Here is a 23,022-nt window from a genome sequence, read left to right as displayed (position 1 = left end):
AATGATGCCTTTGCAGTGAGAATGTGTTGCCGGGAGCCCATCATGTTGGTTCAATTGCGACAAATGAAATGGGTGTTCCCAATTCCTCCACAAACCAAGGAAACACTTGTTTGGAAGTGGTTTCTCTTCAATTCAGGTTCAAGTGTGAATGTAAGGAACAGGGCAACTTACTTACTTACTAACATATGAGCCCTTGGTAGCTTCTTCACACTGGATTTATTGCTTTTTGTGTTGAGAATAAGACATTTTCCAGTAGTGAAGCGGGTTTGTAGCAGTGGCTCTATTGGAGAGTGGTTTCAATTTTAGTGAACTATACTGTAAATGTCGATTTGTATTTATCTAACTTTGTGACTCCATAAAATGTAACTTAAAGACTTAAACACACGTTCATATACCACCATACTGGTGGTAGGACCTCTGCATTGCTGGATCCTCCATCTATTCTTGTTCTCACCTCGAAGTAGTGAAATATGAAAAAAACATTTTTGTCACGAATCAAACCAGGGGAGGCAGTGACGAAACTCATGAGCTTTCCGCCTCTGAGTCATTTCAAATTCGACATCAGAACCGTAGCTTCATTGTAACACCAGAGCTGACATTTCAACATTTTGGTTAAAAACAGTTTTCTCGCGGCTCAAGTGCTTCTACACCATCTGCCGCCTTGGCTTCAAAGTCTCCCAGTAACTCACCAGTTTGCGTCACTGCAAGTCCTCAGATCTTGGCTGTATTTTCGACATCAGAAAAGATGTAAACAAAATCTCCCTGTTGCGAATTGCATAAATGATACGTCTTTAAGCCAATGCATTTTCATGTGTTGCTTTCGATAAAAAAAAGGTTTTATTTGCATTTCGTTTCTGCTTCATTAAAATAACAGAAATGCAATATGATATGATAATGTCAAGGTGTTATCAAAATTGCCTGCTATTTTTCCATCCCCTCTTTGACAGAAACAAATGATGAACCTTTACTTATATACGATCCAAAGGAAGATCATAACCACTTTGATAGTACAAATATGAAGTGGGGCAATGATTCACTTTTGAGCTCAGATCGTAGGACATATGATAGGTGGAGGGGGAAGCTGATTCGAAGATAGCACGCTCAGAATGCGGAATGCAAAATGGCGAAAAAGCCTGAAGTGATAAGGAATTAAAAATAAAAGGTGAGATGGGAAGGGAGAGCAGGACATGAATTGCAAGAAGAGGCACAAGAGGAATGCAAAGAAAATTACTTTTGGCACCAGCATGAGATGAGAGCAGAGGAAGGGCGGAATTATCAGTTGCATCTGTGCGTACGTGCAGGCTGGTAAGGACTGCCGTTGACTAGCGAAAGCCTATTTGCAGATAAAGATTATAACAGAAAGCCCTGTCGGACAAGTTCTATTCAAACACTCTACATTTAAAAACAGGTTTACACTCAACACCACTCTATCACATGTGACTTTCAGTTAAGCTTTTTTGTAAACTAAATTCAATTTCTTTCCTCCTCACTTGTTTTCAAACTTCTTAGACAGAGGGAGCGAAACGGTTTTCCTCTGTCCCAATGGAGCATCAATATACAACACAGCCCAGAGGTCCAAACAGGAGACAGGCTGTGGAGAACAGCATAACACCAATACATAATGGATTTTCCTCTCTCTTTCACTGGCTCAGTGTGGGGAGATGCAGCGAAGGCACCACTGGCGGAACATAACCGACAGGGAAGAGGCAGCAGAAAGGTGAAGGAGAGGAGAGAGATATCAACAGTGCGAAAAAGAGAGGCCAACTGGGACGAAGAACAACGATGGCAACACGAGTGCCTAAAGCAACGCTCTGTAAGTTATTTATCCTCATAACAGCCCAAAATGCAGCCTAAAAACCCAGATGCAATAGAGTTGTATGCAAGTAAGGGCTGCACACCGCCTCATGACGCCTTGTCTTTATTTTTAAAAATGTTCCTTGGAGATCTTTCATCATTGTTCCAGATTGAACAACAGAAAATCAGAGTTTAGTCAGATGAATTAATCATGCTTGAATATCATGTTTCATGAGTCACCAAATCCGGTGCCAGCACTTCCATTAGCCCAACAAATTTCAAGTCCAGTTTTCACAATAATTCAGTAAATAGTTGGATTGCTTCTGAAGACAGTTTGCAGCTTCCTGTACTTTATATTTAGAGAGCTGTTTTAGTTGTTTGCATTGTCAATGTACATTTAAAAGACCCTCAGTTGAGTCCCAGGATACGTTAAAATGTTATTGTTGGCCACCTTCTGGTGGCACTTTCGGAGAGAGTCTGAGTGAAATGTGAAAACAAATGTATACATGGGGAATTCTGAAATCTCTATGATGCACTTTCGCAAAACATTCCCTTATGTTACCAAACTCAAGTTACCAAGACTGAAGTTTGTGCACACCGAACATCACAAAACCACATTTTGTGTGGGATTTACCAAGTTTATATGCACAATCTACAGCGTTGGAGATATTCAAATGAGACATTGCATCTTCCTGGTCAGGCAGCCAGGCAAATTTGGAGTGACACCAGTGCATGAGCTGGACAGCAAGACGCAGGGCATGACTGAAGGCTGTTATTTAGTGGTGCTTGAGTGATGAAAATACTATCAATGGCACTTGAATGGCAGGTCTTGAATAAAAGGCATCAGCTGCTCCATGATTGTCGACATGTGTTCTACTCCAGACAATGCTCTGCTAAAAGTTATACAGGGCAATAATTCCAGGATATGTGGTCCCCTTATACACCTGACAAAAAAATGAATTTATGAAGTAATTTTTTTCTGAAAAATATTTTACCTTTTTACATTGGAGAACACATATTAGCTGGTGAATGGCTCGGTTTATGGCATTTCATGAAACTGTGTTGCAGTGTTGATGAAACAGCGTCATATATTTCAGAGGCACTAGATGGCGCTCTTGGTTTAGAAATGATGTGAGATTTCACTGAATTAGTTCGTGTTTTAGTTCAAATACTTTACAGCAGACAGTGCCATCTGGTGGCCACTGAGAATCAGGACACTGCTTCATGAAACCAAATTTACCCATCACTAATATTAACTGTGAAAAAACGAATTACTGGCTTATGTACTGTTTATCATCCGTACTTATGGTGTTGTTTTGAGTGAACGTCGAGAGATTATTCTCAGGTAAAATACTGTCAGGCTTTACAAGACATTAATCAACACTTTGCAATACTTTAATGCAGACTAACTTGCTGCAAATACACATATAAATGAGCAATTTCTTTGATAAAGTATTTGATGCCTAACCTGAAGTTTGACTAGAAAATATTGAAATTACGATTTAACTCACAATTTTCTTCGTACAAATCAGTCACAAAGTACAGCAAAATTTACAATAATACTTGTATGTATACCAATCATCAAATATAAAATACAGTGGTACCTCGGTTTTCGAACGTCCCGGACTTTGAACAAAAATTTAGAGATTTTTATGGTTCTGATTTCGAACAAAAATCCAAAACTCGAACGCCCCCGGAAAAAAACATAACGTGCACGGACCGATCCGCTGACCCACGACGCGCTCTGTTATTGTGTATAACGCAGCCTCTGTATGCAGACGTGTCCCGTTAGCTACATTTACTGGCTGTTTTTTCTTCATATTGAGGTGTAAAACCTTTCCTGTCTCCACACTGGACCGTGGTAGAGTGTCACAGGGGAGGTGCTGGCTCTCGACACCTCCGAGGCTGGAGCGCTCACTCCAGGGTTTGATGTCCTGTTGTGGGCTGGAGCTGGGACAGGGATGAGGCGAGTCTGGGACAGAGCGTGACTTGGTTTATGACTTTGTCACAGCCAAACTGCACAGAAGCGCACATTCAGAGCTGGGCACGCACCGGGCACCTCTTCACTTCTGGAGAGACGTCACTCACTCGGCAACCCCTCCCACATGCAGCGGCCACACACATAGAGGAACAGCGCACCTGCAGCAGACACTCTACATTCACTCCTACAAAAGACTATTTTAAGGCTTGGAACACATTCTTTCTGTTTCCATTCATTGTAAAGGGAAAAATCGATTCAGATTTCGAACAATTCGCTTCTTGAACGGCCTTCTGGAACGGACTGTGGTCGAGAACCGAGGTACCACTGTTTTTTAAGGCAATACTGAAACTTAAGTTCACTTAAATAAACTTGAATCGATTTCAAATGTATTGATTCAACCGGGCTGAAGTTTCAAACCGCATCTGCAGCTTAAAACAGCCCCAATGAAGCGTGTGGAAGCTGTTTTCATTCGTTGTTTACATCAGGGAGTAGATGGCAGTGCTGCAGTACAGGTCAGTGAAAAGCCACAGCATAAACGATCACATAATTGTGTTGTCTGACATCATCATTTCCATCAGAGTTTAAGGCATTTAGCCCTGATGGGTCACTGCTATTTCGCGTCCTTTGATAGATGCAAAAAATGACATGCTGCCTTGACGAATTTGTGTTTTTTTATGGATTCTTAAACATATTTGGACGTGTTTTACGCACACAATTCAACCCCATTAGCAGAAAACTGTACTTGCGGCTTCTTAAAGGCAACATTCTCATCATCCTTAAATACACTCAAACGTAAATCATCCGTTAAATGAAGCAGCGCCAAAGCCATGAGAACAGAAACTGCGACACTGGCAAGCGAAGGTCAAATGAGAATTTGCATGAATACATTACATGAAATGCTTGGCTTCCGAGACATTTTGGGCGTACCTCAAGTCCCTGATGTAACTGCAACCTTTTCAACTCAACCACATCCATTTGAATGTACTCACTAAAATACCCTCACTCTTTACTGTTTTCTCCTGCATTAAATGGATTTTGCTCCAAAACACAAATAAAGTCAATAAAAGTCACAAGTCATTGGTTCATATCAAGGGTAATTTACATTATTTTTGGGTGCTCTTTATGTGAGGATTGTGTTTTTTCCAAACACTGGCCAACTCAACTTCAAGTGTCAGACGACAGAACAAGCGTCCAATTTATTTCTTCCGAGTTACAATACCGATAACATTATGAAGGAAAGCAGGTTAAAAACATTTCATTGTATTGATCCGATAAGGTTGAACAGTTCAATACATTACCAATGTTCATTTCATCACGTGTCTATGGGTGTCAACAAGGTGCATCCATCATATGAAGAAAGTAAACATTTGCACTTACCTTGTTCTTAGGTTTCCGGGGCTTGAAGGGCCGTCGTACACCGACAAAATGTCAAAGTCCTCCTCGAGGGCGAAGCCTTGAAACACCAGCTGTATCCTGTTGTGCTCTGCAGCCATGATGACCCACGTGCAATTGGCATAGTTGGGATATCCATAAGGGTAGCCGGGACTCTCTATTGTCCCGTTGGGACTGTGCAATGTGTAGCTGCAGTTCTGAGCTGTAGACAGAAAACAAACAACTGGTGAGATTCTTTCTTTCTTTTCTTTTTTTTTTGATGAATAAAAATATCATTAACACAGTATAATTAAAACTACGGATGCATGACATGCCTCCATTATCATTCCCATCACCCCCCCAAGTCATTAATACATCATTTCTATAGCCACCTCATTATCTCTCATTCATCATCACGTACTTGTTTATTCGCTCGTCTTTTCCGCACTTAAGGACAGACTCTAATAAATAAATAAGGATGTGAGAGGCCAAGGACTTTTAACACTTCAGTTACCACTTAATGTTGCGCTGGACTGTAGTTCATAGCATCTACTGCAGGGGGAGTGTGTAGGCAAACATTCAAGATAAACCCGACTTATAAGATTTATTCGCATCTATGCAGGTTATGAGGGATAAAAAATATTTCCTATCGGTGTGAACTATAAGGTTTGTTTTGACTGTAGACATTAGCAGTGCTGTCAGTAAACAGTTGCTTTTTTCACCCATTGCAGACGCAAGGAGAGGAGCAGCTGAAAGGGGATGAATGAACAACACTTGAGTCATGAAATTGACAGTGATTCGGCACTTAAAACATCCTCGCTTCTGTGCTGAGTCAATAAATCACTTCATTTAATTTATTTTACTGTGAGCCAACAAGTTTGTTTGGAAGCTCAGTGCCGCTAGCAAAGGAAAACTATGCTTGGATCAGTATAATATGTTTATGTCATAACTATTTCCTGTTGCTTATCAGATAGTCTGTGACAAACGATACGTTTTTATTTTGTGGTAAATTTAAAAAAGTGACTGGAAAAAGGTATGTGAGGTATCATGAAACAGTATCGCAGGGGTTGATGGAAGTGTCCAAATTTTCAGGGGACACGAGATGGCGGTCTTGGTTTATACAGTAAATGTTACATGGAATTGGTTGTACAAGACATTTTTACAGCAGACGGTGCCACCTGGTGGCCGCTGAAAATCAGGACACTGTTTCATGAAACCTCTTCTACCCATCACTAGTGCCTATTTGTGGGTGAATGAACCTTCATTTTCATCTGAAAAGCAAACTTTGCCTTCTGATGTCACCGCATTGGCACAGCCTGGTCTTGCCGCTCATCGAGGCACTGCATGAATGTGACCAATAACACGATATGACATGATAATATCGCGAAATAACATGGTACTAATAAAATAAATTAATAAATAACTGTTTTGCCTCCTGGGAAGCTCTTAGCTTCAGAAGGTTTGCATGTGTTTAATGCTAAAAAATATCACTCCCACCCAGGTGCATGAGGCCATACTGTTTTCTATTCATGGATATTATTTCATGATGACGTGTGGCAAATGGCAGACTTTTTTTTACTTCACATTTTGTGCCAAAAAACATTTCACCTTGATCCCCAAGTCACTCAAGACACTGGCATAATGCCACACATTGAACAATACTTGTGATGGCAGATGCGGCCAGGAGGCCATAACATTGGTAGTACTTTTGTGAAGAATACATTTAAAAAATAATAAATATATTTCTTTTTTAATCATTGTTTTTTAATGGGCAAACTTCAGTTAGTTAACAAAGACTGTGACTCTGTTCCACAGCTTCATTTTTATGTCTTCTGACTCTCTCTCTTAACAACAGTAATAAAAGCAGAACAATATTTTCCGAGCAGTAAATAGTATCTGAGCAGTAGAGCAAATACCACTCTCAAATGTGTCGTTTGTCAGAAAACTCTGCTTTTGGGATATTCATGTAATAAATTCCGGTATAATGTGGAGGATGGGAAAGCAAATAAACAGACAATAAACAACAACCAAAAAGAAGCCACAGTTGGTCCCAAATGACTCTCAGATTTAAATTGTAAACTCCATGCCAGCCTCAAAGATTTCCTGGCCGATGAACTGAGCTCAAATCGGGTTATTCACGTTGATAAACAGATATTGCACACGTGCTTCAATACAATACAAACAGAAGTGGTGTCAAGAAAAGCACAATATAGTTGGATATCCGTGGGAAGTGAAGATGTAATATGAGAAGTTAAAGGTGAAGCTTGGTTTTATATGAGAAACAGAGGACGTAGTGCAGAGTGAAATCATCTCCGTTGTAGCTTACCCTTTATTCTGCTGACACATCAGGGCCCGCTTTTTTTAAAACGTCTTTTTGAAATTCAAGCATTGGCCTCTCAGCATTCACTCTTCAGAACCTCGAATGTGCTTGACCTCATCCAGAAGATGCTAATGTGGGCACACTTGAACTCAATTCAACACATTTAAGTTGCAATAAACGGAGCGTTTAAGTGTTTCCAAACCCTCCGCAGAGCCTCGAAGATCATGCGTAGACTAGCATTTTACTAAACATGGAAAATAATGTCTCTTACAATATACTGTGTTGTGTTGGGAAAACAAAACTTCAGAGGGCAAACTAAACCCAGAGGAGTCAAAGCAAATCAACACAGGGGTAAATGGTGCCATCAACATGGCAATGACGACACAACACAGACATAGTATAGTAGTAGTAGTATAATTGTACATACATCAGTTATGATGTTACTGTGAGATGCTGTTTACTGAATAAACACAGCCATCCCGCCTTCATGACCCTGGAGAAGTTGGTTTGCAGTACAACAACATCACCACAGTATCATTACATTACGAGTCGTGATGGGTTGATAAGATTATGGAGTATCTTGAAGCAGTATTGCAGGGTTGATGACACAGTATACTCATTTTCAAAGGCCAAGAGATGGCGCTCTTGGTTTAGAAATGATGTGAGGTTTCACTGAATTAGTTGTTCAAGTCCAAACATTTTACAGCAGACAGTGCCATCTGGTGGCTTCTAAAAGTCACGACACTGTTTCATGAAACCTCGTCGACCCTTCAGTACCATATCATGAAGCCTCATCTACCCATCAATAGCTTCCGGGGAAAATGTGCAACTAATGGAATGCAACCCTAAACAAGTCTCTTAAAAATGCAGTTTCCCCAAGACAACAGTTTTAAGTCAATCTCCATTGCGCCGTGCGCCAAAGTCATGGAAAGCAAACTCAAGGGACCGAGAGAATGTTCACAGGTGGTAACCAACGTGGTTCATTTGAAAAACCCTGGATTGAGACTCACTGTCGATTTTAATGTAGTTGCATACCTTGGATCAAACACGGTTTTCTATACTTTCGTGAAACCCATTCAAAGTGTACAATTGTGTCAATCGTTTTGGCCACATCCAGCCACAGCACTGGAATTTCAAATGGTCTGTTATCTTCTCAATTACATCCTTTAATCAGACAAATGTCAATCAATGACGAACGCGAACGTTCTGCTGGCAGAGGTTGATTGGGGTCAAAGAGATCTGAAGCCCGTTCTCAAAAGCAAGTGAGGAATCGCGTCGAATCAAAGAGAAAAAGCGAAGGTATTTATTTATTTATTTTTGTCCGCTGGCACCTTCCAACATACCAAGAGCTATCAGCATCACTGCCATTGTAAATGAATGAATGTAGATTTAACAGAAAGTATTTTCTTCCTGAATGCTATTCTTATTAGCCTTTATCTCCATCAGCCTCTTTTCTTTTAGAAGAATGCCACATAATTGCTTCTGTCTTGAACATTCATGAGGAATAAATACATAAACATGAGAACCGATGCTTATTCAACAGGGTTAAACCAACCTGTGTAACAGACTGCACTGCATTGCATCACTTCATGGAACTATTTTGTAAGAGAGTTTTGCTTCCTTGTTTGGAGTCATCTTCCAAATTGTTTGTTTCAGACTAACATTGTTATCGTCTAAGACAAACTGCTTCGTCTGAGGCTTGTTCTTTCTAGAGTCACGGATATTTTTAAAAGCGTTTCACTGCGCTGGCTGTTACAGAGGAGACAACACAATTATTGATCCATCATAAAAACATAATCACTCCAGAATTACATCAGGACAATTTGATGAAAACAAAAAGGGATGGAAAAATATTTCCTCCAAAGAAAATCAATTATAAACTTTGGTGTTTGTGTGCGCATGTAAGCCTATTTTTGTGATGTCCAATTGTAGGAAAAACATTCCCTTGTTGGGCCCTCTGGCTTTTGTGTTGTCCTTTTGCAAGACTCCACATGGTTCAACCATAATTTCAGGAAGAGGGCTTCAAAATAAGTTAAGTTTGGTTCAGAGACTGTGTTAAGTTTAGACATGTGTTTTGGATGTTTAGGTTTGGGATGAGCGACTGGGGAAAGCATTATGACAATAAGTGGACCCCACAAAGATGGTGGGTGAGACTCAGTCCATTTGTCTCGTCCACATTTCTTGTTTACACATACATAAGAAATAAAACACTCTGTCATGATTTGCTTTTATTTTGTATTGCTTCCGTTTTCTTCTCCCTCCTGTTTCCCTGTTATGTTCGAGTATCACTCTTGTTTTAAGGCACACAGCTGGAACTGATTTACAGATCACCAGTCCTCCCCTTCCTAAGCACCTTGGTTCCAGCATTGTGTGCTAGATCGAATCAACTCGTATCTAGGTAATTGGCTTCTGCGTATCCTTCTTCTCGTTCTTGGTACTTTCTGATCTCTTGGATTTTACCTTGTGCTTGAGGTAGTGTTGTTTCCATTTCTTTGTTTGCTTGCGATCTCCGCGTTGTCTCCTGTTTTCTCTGATTTTAGTTAGTTCCCTTGTGTGCTTTTTTCGACCGCGTTTGTGATCTTGTTTTATTTCTGATCATCGTGTTTTGCATTTTTCTTCGCTTTTGGTTGGACTTAATTTCGTACATCTCCTGATTCAGTGACACCTTCAGTTTTGGACCTTCCTCTTTCTTTTGTTCTCCCGGTTCGGTGACGCTTTGTGTTTGCATTCTTCCATCTTTTATTTTAGATTATTGTGAATTCTTTGCTCAAATTAAATATCATTATTTGCTACTTTTGATCGCTTGAGTCTCATTCATTAAGGCATTTAGGTCCCGCCCCGCGAATCCCAACACACTCAGGCAAGTATTGCGCATCCAGAGGTGAAAGTAAAAAACATTGCCGTCTTCCTGACTTTAGCACATTGAGGCCCCAACTCTAGGGATGCCACACGTGCATGTAGGCTTTAATATTAATAGAATTTAATCTGTGAATGCTGAACACAAATGTGACTAGCGTATCGCTGGGTCTCCTTTGGATCTGGTGAGGCTTTGAGTTTATATCCAGACTTTGTGAGAGAGTTGTGTTGCATGGACGAATCTTGACTCACCTGTTGAGAGGTAGAGTCCGGGTGGAAACCAAATACATTCTGGCTGTTGGTGTCAAACACTGAGCTGAAGCCCTTTATTTATCTATTAAATATTATTTATGTGTTCATCATTGAAAAACTCACGCTTATTTTCTCATTAAAATGCACATTATTTTCATTGAGGGAATGAGACACGTGAGATATAAACACTATCCTGCTCGACTCCAAAACCCTGTCCTCCCTCTCTGTATTCAGAGAGTGGGCAACACCCTGAGAGGAAATAAAAACCAGCGCTGGAAGACAAATACACAGCTCGGCTAATTGATATTAGACTGAAAGTGTTGTGTGACTGATTTATGTTGACTGAGGCGGTGGTGGGTGTGGCTACGATGTGGTCACGTTTCTGATTGATGGGCCAGTTAAGGTTTCGACAGAAATTTAAACATCTGACAAACAGTCTCGTAAAGCATTCCGCTATATTGGCACAGTTTATAACGCAGGGATTTAATGGAGGAATTAACTAGCACAAGTTCTCTTAGTAAAGGCTGAGACAGAGGACAAAAGGAGAATTAGATTATAAATGTGAGTGTTTTTGAATTTACATAAATATCGTCATATATATTGGGAAAAAAAAAAAAAAGTGTAAATGGCAGCGGTGTCAGTCGATCCATAGCTAATGTTCCCTTTCAACTGAGATGTCATAAAATATACAAGCTACGACTTGTGAGACCGAATTCCTCTGGCAAACTTTTTAAATATGACTGATCTGCAAAAGTTCCTGCAAGTCTCCTCTCTTGATCCAAGCATGTGATGAAGCCCATCCAGCACTCAGGGTTGGACTGAATAATTTAAGGCTTGCGCAGAGTACATTATGAAATTAGTTGCGGGGAGCTGGTGACCTACTCAGAAGCCCCTCTGTAAATTTGTAGGGAGAAGATATCAAACAGTTGACCCCGCTGACACGCCATAAAGACCCCATAAACAGACTGCTGGCGATGCTATTTTAGCCCTGCTAGACTTACAGCATGAGGAGAAGGTCATGTTTTCTTCTTTTTTCCCTTTTTTTTAATCCAGTCTTTCAATTTCACAGGGTTAGTTAGAGTGATTATGAAAATGTCGTATGGAAAAATGTGCACAGTCAGCAATAATGCAAATTGCTGGTCTGTCTTTATTTATGTGGAATCCACTCGTGAGGCTGATGAGTGTTCTGTCCTGCTCCACTTGGGCACGTGCTTATGGTTCATTTGTTTCTCAGAGAAATCCATATATTTATTAGGCTGAACATTTTGAAGCAAATGGCGAAACAGTTGATCGTGAAACTAACAAAAAATATTTCACATAATTTATGTGTCTAAGCACTGAGCAAATGAAAGTCGCACACTCTTGTTTTCCACAGTAATGAAATGCAGGTTTTTTTTTTTCCCCTTTTTAAGTGACATGCTTCTTTGGGCAGCGATCAAACTCATAGTTTCATTACAAGGATCCAGCAGATTCTCCCATATCTGCACCAACTCATTGGTTTCTGCAACGTCTATGTCAATAACCTCAAATCCTTGAAGCATCTACTGACAATAATCCATCTGCTTTCAGATAAAATAGCATCCACAATCTTCTGGACTATCAGCAATAGACAGATTCACTGAATACATGTGACACCCTCTGACTGGCTTTACTCTGGTTCATCCTAACCTGGGCGATGCAAAGGCACCCAACAGAGGATGACGTGCACATCCCCCAAAAAGGGTTAAACATGGAAGAACTTCCTGTGAAACTGAGTGACAGGGAGGCCAGCTGGGCGGAACAGTCAAAGGGCAAAGTCCTTATTTGCAGAACTGGGGTTACACCCAAATAAAATAGCATTTCTATAACACCCTGCCTCTATATGCTTTCAGTTGGCCTCCAAGAGAGGCATATAATAGCTCGCCAACAGTCGTGACTTCATGGCAAAGGTTAGCGGTTGAGAAGAAAGCAACTACATGTCCCGTCACCTGAAGGTCTTGATCCATATCCGTAGGCTGCATTGTTCAGCCACTTCAGAGACGGCTCCAATTGTCTGGCACAGGGTTTGTGCGTAGACACCAAGGTATATTCCAATAGTAAGAGGGTGGACGAAGCCTGATAGACCGTCACATTCCAACCTGTTCTACCATGAAAGTTTCATGATCGATACAGACCTGAAAGCCATGGCTGGTTAACCAGCTTCTTGCTTGGTAGGGAGTTTGTTCTGCCTCTCTTCAAGATGCTTGAGCTAGTGTGGCAGTAGGCTTTTGGGTGATCACCAGCGCAGAACTTCAACTTTCTAAGCTCTACCTCGAGTACTGAGTGACTTCGATTCGATTTCCATGTCGGGCACCTGATGTTCTGTCGTGGTCTGAGTAGTAAACACACTCATGTACAATGAACTTGGTTTGTAGGTGGTTGTTAGCTTGGTCAGACCCACCCTTCTCCTGTCCCCGATGTTGACCTCCATGGCCATAGAGAACCCCAGGTGTTGTACAGTCAGCTGTTCAGAAGCACAGTTGTATGTCTTCCAGAAAGCTTCATGGAACACTGAAGAATTTGCAGGATTCCCATGAGGTTTTGAGGCACTGCACCAAAGGCATTAGCCAAAACAAGGTCTTCACTATCCCTCTGTGCCTCTCGATTTAGTGCCCAATGATCCTCGTTTCAGTTTTCATGAGCATTTAGATCACATACAAGTGTTTTTTGTTGTATCTTTTCACAGGCATTTAGTGGGGATAAATTAAAGATTGGACAAAGAAAACACTCCCATCTGCGTATCACAGACAGAAACCCACAGAGCCGAACAGCAGTCACAGCTCTTGTGTGTGCGTGTACCAACACGCTCTGAAATGACACTCCCATCAGTCATTCATCCACCTCTCGCAGCTGAAGACAGACATGACCTCAAGTTGACTCGCTGGAGGATAAGGACAGAGAGACATGATACTAAAAGGAGGAAGCGCCCTTCGTCGGCATAGAGGAGCCGTGACTACACAACAATTCACCTTCATATGTGAATGTTTAATATCACTGTTTTTAATGTGTTCAATCCTACTTCTACGACTTCTGAGCTGTTTCAACATGATGCCCAAGTTGAAGAATAAAGCATGAAACTGATTTGGTTGCCGATTCAGAAAGGCATTATGAGTTCACTCCGAAGGGACAGTGGGCGAAGAATGCAGAGAGGCGTCGTGAAGATACTTCAACACACGTATATAGACACATCTATTCCTTTATGTGAAGGAAAACAATTCACGTCGCACATAACTGCACTTAAGGGGAAACTTGCTGTCTCACTCTGCTGTCTTGATGAGGAACTCAAAGTGGTGCATTAAGTGAAATATCTACTGCTGTCCCTATCTATGATAACAGAGGTCCCTCTGAGGGAGAATCACTGCTCCATTATTTTGATTTGTCTATAACAATTCAGTTAGTGCTTCCATCATTCCCACTACATCCTCTGTCGTTTTGGGATTGTCATGCTTTGCTGTTACATGAACTAGTCTTATTTTTAGGGGACACATCCTACTGGTCAAGAAATGTGACAACAATCTTAAGGCCCTTTCGGATTAACTGGTATATTCAAAATTTAAAAGCGACAAAAACATCCGTTTTGGTCGCTTGATGTGTGTTATGGAAGTGTCGTCTTTCTTCTTGGCACCGAACGTCCATGGTCGGCATTTTTCCAACTATCAATATAGAATTGCGACCTTGAAAGCTTGGGGCATTAAGTGCCCCCTCCCTTTGCAATCTCCACTTGGGTGTGTTTTTTCGCATAAAAGATTCGTACAGTCTGGTTTTTTGTTTTTTTTTTGGGGGGGGGGGATTTTTAGGAACGGACAAACTGAGCAACCGCTGCTGTCTGTGACATTTTGATGAATGGATGGTCAATATCCTCCATTCCTCCAGGACCAAACCCCCACAGCAAAGAGAGACCGAGAAGAGCAATGATGGAGTCCGAGTCAGACACAGCAGGAACTAACTGTCTGAATGGATGGTGGAAAATATATCTCTATATATATATTTTTTTCTTTTTATATATCTGACAGGAAGAGTAATAGACCTAAGATGGAATTGGGGGACGTTGAGGACAGAATACAGGTTGAAATGGAACCAGGCTTGGGTGACACTTGAGGTCAATGGAACGGGGAGGAGCATACGTTTCCTTGTTCATCTTCAACTGCTGACCTGACTTTTTTTTTTTTTTTTGAGATAACTGTATTAGAGCAAATACTTGCCAGTTACACAATATCTTACCTTTAAAGGGGACATAAAGGCCTATAAAATACTATTTCCTCTTACTCCTCAAACATTAAAAGTCCTGCTGAGTCATGATGAATGTCCTTTTATAGGAAGCTACAGTACACTTGGAAAATGTACTCTGAAAACAGAACTGCTGTAGTGGTGTATGCATGAATGAATGAATCATCTGGGTGTGAAGAGAGAGTAACACTAGAGCCTACAGCCGCACATGTGTGAGGATTTATCAGTTGTCTGCACGTGTATAAGTGTAATCCAAAGACCCCACTAGGGGATAGTATCACATATCTGCATGTACTACCACTCATCATATACAATTACACTTAGCCGACAGTCTCAATGAGACACTGTAGCTTGTCCTATGTAATCCGTATATCACACTCATGAAGATGCAAACAGCAGTCACAGTGCATCTGTGCAGGGTTTATTCTTTGCAGAGCGACTTCAAAGACCACTAGAACATTCAACTTCTTATGAATATAAATCAGCAACGTCCAGCACAATAGTCGACTTGTTGCGATTTTGACATGTGCGGGTTGATAAACAGTAGTTGTAGTGTGCACTATAATAATAATAATAATAAATAGTGATGAGGAGATGCGGTATCATGAAACAGTGTCCTTATTTTCAGGCCACTAGATGGCACTGTTGGTTTAGGAATTATGTGAAGTCATATTGAATGAGTCCAAATATTTTACAACCAACAGTGGGATCTGGTGGCCTCTGAAAATCAGGACACTGTTTCATTGAATGTCATCGACCATTCAGTACTGAAAAACAAGTTTACATTTTTCTGAATTTCCTGTATTGTCCATTGGTTTACATTTAGAATTTGAGCTGTTTATAATGTGCTGCTTTGCTAGCAGAACCTACTGAAACCTAGATCAGTGCCAAATATTTGGTGAAATAAATATATTCTCCACATTCCTCCATCAAAAGATGGGAGGTCTGTTCAAGAAAAAGCTAAACAATAAACTCTATAAAGCATCTTCACTGAAGTTTCGAAGGCATGTCATCGTACCTATAGATTCTTTTTCAACATCACCATTTATCCCATGATGTGAGCACGTGCATATGCATGACTTGACCACATCATATTCAAATTAACCTCGGGATGGCCACCATTAAGACAGGAATGGGTGAGTTCAGTGATCCGGTTCGCCTCCATACATTAGCCTAATGTTCTGGCTGGGATGACATGGCCTGCCATTTACCGACAAGCCAAATGTGGTGGGAGGCGCGAGTGATGGGTTTGCTCCCACTTAGCCTTCCCCTGGCACCTTGTTTCCAGCGGGTCTGGTCACATATGTCGCTTTTTCCATCAGAATGCACAGCATTTACGTGGATAATAGCATATCTGAAGCTTGGGAAAGAGCGGTGCCGCAAACATATCCCTCTGAAATGACCATGGACAAATGACAGGAGCTTTTAGCAGAAAAGGCGTGGAGCTACGTGGCTGTGTGTACATGACCCCAAAACAGCCATAGACAGAGCGTGATGATGTCAGTGGAGACTTTAAATAAGAACATGGCAAAGTTCCTTTGTGAATATATTGATTTAATTCCCTGTTAGTGTAAGTGCCCATCAAAAAATCCCACGTTCCACTATTATCTCCTTAATGGTGCCATCAGAGTTAGGGCACCATAAATGCCTAACCAGACATAGACTCCTGACCATTCCTCAAACCATCTTTGTGGCAGTGAAGAGCACAGTCTCTCAACCCCACTTAACGTTGCTTCTTGTTATGGATGATGCAGATCTTTTTAAACATTAAGCTTCAAGTAATGTAAATAACAAGTGTGTAGGTATTGGTTTTCCTCAATAAACCTGGATGACCAATTGCAGTTTCATTCACATCAAGACTACAACAGTTGCGAGACCTTCTTAAGACTCAACTTGATCAACTCTCATAGGACCCATAACAAAGCTGCTACATGCAATTGAACGATTGCTTCCTTTGTATCACTTGTAAACTTTGCTGCTGCAGAACTTGTTAATTTGTTCACTGTTTTGAATGTGTACTGAAGATGGAGCAAAAATAGAGATGGGTTGAACCTTGAAGTGCCACAGTTGCAAAATGGCGACTAGCAATATTGCAACATTTCAACAAGCCAAGTTGAAAATATGGTGCCTGATAGTCGTAACTTAAAATAATGGAGATGGAGGACACCTGAAACGTTGTGTCAGTATACGTGGTAGAACTAGATTGTTGCATGAAAGATGAGGAAGAGTATCACCAGTGGATCAGACAAACATCCGCTCCCCAAATGATGATGTCATCACCTACAAATTATACAAGTGAATTTACTCCCAGCCCAAACTTTGGATCACGCTGAATATTTTTCTCATTTACAGTATCACCTTGCAAACCATTCCAAAGCTACAGCCTTTTGAAATATGAAAAAAAAAAGCCCCCTAAAGGGTTCAAAGATAAACACCTTTGGCTTAAGGAGTTTGTTAAGGAAAGATATTCACTGAATAAATGTTTTTATGGTCTGCAACAATGTTGATATGTGGCAGAGTCGCATCCCCATGAATGCCGTGACCGAAGGCTTCCAAGTGGAACATTGCCCAAAGCGTCACAACCTCCCTTTGGTGTTCCCCAGCTTAGCGGCACACGCATCCTGCCGTGCATGCGACATTAATGACAATGCTTCCCTATTTTTGGTATCATTGTTAAACTATTACGTCATGTACACAATGAAAGTATGAAAAAAAAATAAAGTTGAGCTAATACTGGTAGTGTAACCAAACAACTGACATTATTATAAACATGACAACATGTTGACACGTTCATGGCACGGCTAAATTATCAGGATTTATCCATCACAACAGTCTTTAGAAAATAATGCAAATGGTAAAAGAGATGCTCTGCACACTTTTACGCACACACCAAACAGGGGCAGGGAAAAAATGAACAATGGACCTTGTGTTCTCTCGGACAGAGGGGGAGGGAAGAGAGCATTCAGCTCCTTCCAGCTGGGTCATATTTAACTCGTGAGCCAAATGATGTGCAAAACCCGCCTCCGCATCCGAAAAGTGCAAATAAAATAAAGAATAAATAGCAACAGAGCAAAGACGTTAACGCACATGAATGCAATTTGTGGTTTAGTTGACAATTTTCTATTGAGACGCCCACCACTGCTCTTCAGCAACCCACGCAGCACGGCCTCTAGCTGATCAATAGAAAACAGTCCATTCAGCATGAAAAGGATGTTACAGTTCACAATCCTCCCCTTCACTCCAACTGGAGTTCTGTGTCTTTACACATAACAAACATGATTCTACACCACATTCCCGTTCGGTGCATGTTCAAATACTCTTCGCACACAAAGGATCCTCAAGAACAGGAAATGGCAGATAAAAGAAAATACAGGGAAAATGTTCACTTGACTCCACTTTGCTGGTCTCCACGGCACACGAGGCCATTTAGCCATGCAATCCAAATGTCCACACTGACATTCAAACATATATCCATCTCTGAAAATAATCCATTTCCACCCCTAGTCTTTGTTCTTGTTCATTCCTTCTCCGGGTAAAAGCACAATTATTTGAGACGGCAATGTCTGAAACAGTGGAAGCCAATTATCACCTCATTTCCATTCCACTCACATTTGAGTGCCGTGCTTCTTGAGTTATAGTTGACTCGACCTATGGAGAGCCACTTGAATTACAGCAAAGATCACACATATTACATCTAAACAATATATTGCATCATTACAGCAGAGGGAAGGAAATGATTTCAGCGGAAATGTCACTGAAAATGTTGGCATTTCAGGGATGGAGGTCTTGGAGGATGAGGCCCAACAGCTGGTGCCAGGAATCGGTTACCAGTGAGGTCAGGTCACCATTACCCCAGTTGGAATTCATCATCTATCACTAGAGACTGAGGAGGCAGATGATCAATTTGCTCGACTTCAACTGTTTACTCGGATGGTGGGTGTAGCTAGTGAGACCATCGGGAGTCAATGACAACCATAGCTCACATGTGATACGCCAATTATTTTACTTATAAGTGAAATGATGTGGCACTATCTTGGTTAACTTCGCACTTTCTAAACATATGTTCCACTACTGTTTGTGACTGCTGTTCATTTATTTCTGTGATTTTTTTTTTCCTGCATGAAAAAAATATTATACAATATAATAACAGTATATTTTATGATTCTGTTCACATAAAAAATGAGAATGTCATCTTTGTACGAACATTTTGCTCACTACAAGTCGCACTATCATCAGCAAACAGCATCATTGGTAGATGAGGGTTCATAGAACAGTACTGTAGGGTGGAGGAGGTTTCACGAAACAGTGTCCAGATTTTCAAGGGCTACCAGATGCCGCTGCTGTAAGATGCTTGGACTTGAACAACTAATTCAATGAAATCTCACATCATTTAGACCAAGAGCTCCATCTATTGGACTACTGAAAAATAGGACACTGATTCCTCAACCCCGCAATACTGTTTCACGATACGTCAGGCTTTTAGCTAAGAGGGCGTCCGGGCGTCTGCAGGACATGAAAAAACGGCCGGCCGATTCTCGACCGTAGCTTGGCCGCCAGATGCCGCCATATACCAGCATAATCTAGCGGCAAAGCTACGGTCGAGAATCGGGCGTCCATTTTTTTCATGTTGTGCAGACGCCTGGATGCCCTCCTAGCTAAAAGCCTGGGATACGTCACCTACCCATCACTAAGTGAAACAGTGTATTCACTGACTAGGTGGTGCTCTGGATTAAAAGGAAAAAAAAAAAGTAAGGTTTTATTGAAGTAGTTTAGCTCTGTTAGTGTAGACACTTCTATTAAATCCACAAGCATTGCGCAGTTTTTATATGGACAGGATTTTGCCCTGAAACTCCTCATGGCACATACCTCCCCAAGTACACTGGCTATAGCCGTGAGCCTTCACTCTTTTTGAGTTGCTCGGGCCTCAAATAAACTGCTGGTTTGCTAAGGTAGCTCAATGGAACAAAAATATTAATAATAAAGAAAGAAAAATATGAGTTTACTCGTCACTATTTAATGCTTATTACATGAAATTGGGTGCGATAATCCAAACGCTTGTTTGTAGATATTTGAACATTGACTATGCACCTCAGTTGAAAATGATAACCTGCTTTGTTCATCTGATAGAAATCCGTTTTGCTTGTCCTCAGTGTAGGAGAGGCACACTCTCTGGAGAATGTGACTATTTTGCTGGCAACCTTGATGTAACAGGTAAGTGCCCCTCCACTTTCACGTGCACTTGATTCACAAAACAGATAAAACTGATTCAATATCATCTCAGTTCCATCGAGGTATCCTTCACCGACCAGCACAACTGGAGCTGATCCAAGCTCTTCCTGTCAGAAGCCAGCGTCGCTAACCAAGTCACTGCCGCGCTGCCCAAGTTTGTTCCGAACCTTAATGAATAGATCGGCCGATTAGTTTAATTAAAGTACATGATGGTTGACTGCTTTCAGGCAGGGTTTCATTCGGTCGCCCTATCCATTCTTCAATACCACTTCCTATTGACACTTTCCGTACATTTCTGCTCATTAGGAAATGTATTTCTTTCCAGTGGATGAAACAAACGACAGGAGGATTATCAGCCGACGGACTCTGGTTACTGCAGTTAAACTAGACGGTTTCAATTACTGCTACAGCGCACAGTCAGGCATGTTGCTTATCACATCAGGCGGAGTTGTTTCAGGGAGAGAGGGGGGAAAACAACATCGACAAAATACATAAATGAAGATCCACACATGAAAATATTAGTCTAATATAGTTATGTTCTTGCGTTCAAGCAAATACATTCACAACAGTTTTGATTTTATTCAAGAAACTAAGTCAGCTGTGGACTTAAATCTTTAAAACTGGACTTTCAAGTGCAGGAATAGAAGGCACATCGAGAGTAATTCTTTCTGCCTGATGACTCTGATACGACTTCTTTCCAGACAAGACCACTGACGGATTGCCTATATGGTGGGTAGACAGAGGGAGAGGTGGTTGATGCACAGGAAAGGCAAAGGACAACTACAATATACCTCTTGATCCCAATCTCCCCCACTGATACCTGATAAGAAGAGAGCAAGTCAAGAAGTTAAAGAAGCCTCTTCCGGAGCTGTGTCTCCCAAAGACTGGCTGAACATTTACATTTGTCTCTCAGTTTTCCTTCCTGTAGCTGGAGGTTAAATGAACTATTTTCTCTCATGACAGCAGAACAAGGTTTTTTCGGAACAAAACCTATACAAGTGGAGTTCTGAAACGCTACTGAATCTTGCTTCCATGATTAAAAGTATTGAGTCAGTTCGTGGCCTTTCCCAATCCAGGGAATAACGCCCCAGCGTGTTTTGCTTTCTTCTCTGGTTGTTCACATATTGATGCTGTTTAAAGCCCCATTGATGCTCAAGAGTGTCAGTCAACTTGCTCTGCATTCATTTTGTCGGTATTTCTTGACGTTTTCACAACGCTTATGGATACAGACGACGTGGAGCAGAACCACCGGAAACTGTGGGGGGCAGTGTTGCTTCTACTACCTGATACGTAGCTCTAATGAGACATGAAGAAGACAAAACAATGGCGGAAATTCTCCAGTCACGCTATATTGAACAGGCTCACAAACCACGGCGTCCTGCAATGCTGCTTCTGTTTTCTTCTTTCGTGATGTTTCTTGTGTTTTTTTTTTTTTTGAGTTTGCTGTTGTCAAAAACGTTTGACAACAGCAAACGTTTTTGACAACAGATGTGAATGTGACCCTGGTGGATTTATAGGTGAATAGCAATACCAACATAAAGAAGTGATGGAAGCGCGTGATCAGTTCACGAGTCCAACTCTGTATGTAAATGGAGCATAAATGGGTCTGTAGATACTACTGCTACATGTGTCAACTTTGGACTGGTTATCTTACATGTGAATACATTGTAATTCAAATTTTATAGCTAATTTCTTAAACGTCATTCATCCAAAGCTCAACACTTTAGTTTGACTCCCTTTGTTCCCAAGTGGGAGTCTACCTTTGATGGGTAGATAAGGCATCATGAAACTGTATTGCAGGGTTGACGAAACAGTGTCCTACTTTTCAGTGGCCACTAGGTGGTGCTCTTGTTCCAAACATTTCAGAGCAGACATTGGCATCTGGTGGCCTTTGAAAATCAGGACACTGTATCATGAAGCCTCATGAGCCCATCACTGGAGACTACTGCTTAGCCTCATCTAGCATCCTGACCATTGCACTAGTACTTTGTTTTTAGGGTCACTAAAGTGTAGCTCCAGTTGTTTGCTTTTCGACATTTTCTATTAGGGGTCGCAGGCTATATTATTCAGTACATGCTGAAAGACGTAGCATTACACAAATAAGAAAAAAGAAAAAAGTCACATTCACATCTGCAATAAATGTTAATAAATGTTCTTTATTTAATAACAAACAAACATGCTCCAGCTGAACATGTCAAGCTCGGCTTATGTTGAGCTCTGTCAGTCAGTTCCAAGCCGCCTGTTAAAAGTGACGTTGTCAGTTGAATTGCTGTCTGTTGGTGTGTTTAACACGTCGCAATTTAAAGATCATGGTGGTGGGTTTTTTTTTAGCCGTCCAGAGGTCAGACTGGGGCCGAAAGGAAATACAGTTGATAGCTCCTGATCTCAACCATCAAACCCATTTTGAAAAGATGTTTGGGCAACACATTTTAAACATGAATTGACACATTATTTGCTTATTCCCAGCTAAAAAAATCTCTATCTATGGCATGAAGTTTCTGTGGCTATTCCAAGATTTAATATGGTCAGGCTCATCAATATGCTAACAAGTGTTCTCTACTGACGCATTACTGCCTAATATGCCATTGATACACATGAAAATAACCACATTGACAAAGCCATTTAGTTTCATTTGCAATTTTGCTGTCTTCCTCAGATGTCTAACGCAAGTCTTTCTCCTCATTCTCTTTATATTTTAATTCTCAACCGTGTTTGTGGTTGAGCGATCCAAATACGCCACAGTCATAAAACTATCACTGTTTATAATCTTAGTTATTTATTGAACGAGACGTATGAATGTCTTTTTTATTTGTCTCTCAAGGCTGGAAATAAGAAATTTCATTGGCGTTATTTTTGAGTGTGAGCGCCGTCTAAGCAGTCGGTGTGTATCGCTTGACGAAAGCGAGCGCAGGGCAGTAAAAGCAGTTTTTCGAGTCAAGTGTTCATAAATAAGCAAGCGTCTTTTTGAGTCACT

At 41.0% G+C, this 23,022-nt stretch overlaps 1 protein-coding gene across 1 annotated transcript in view; it reads right to left on the bottom strand.

Annotated features, from left to right (window-relative positions):
* The window catches only part of csmd2 (CUB and Sushi multiple domains 2), a 217,994-nt gene that overhangs the window by 188,535 nt on the left and 6,437 nt on the right, over nucleotides 1-23,022 (bottom strand). Inside the window, exon 2 of the mRNA XM_053863846.1 lies at nucleotides 5,153-5,369. Coding sequence (XP_053719821.1) covers nucleotides 5,153-5,369 — 217 coding nt within the window. The remainder of the gene's footprint in view (nucleotides 1-5,152; nucleotides 5,370-23,022) is intronic.

The sequence above is a fragment of the Synchiropus splendidus genome, chromosome 4 (assembly GCF_027744825.2).
Source record: "Synchiropus splendidus isolate RoL2022-P1 chromosome 4, RoL_Sspl_1.0, whole genome shotgun sequence".
Lineage (NCBI taxonomy): Eukaryota > Metazoa > Chordata > Actinopteri > Syngnathiformes > Callionymidae > Synchiropus > Synchiropus splendidus.
Note: the sequence above shows the minus strand (reverse complement) of the source record. Positions and strands in the feature narration are given on the sequence as shown.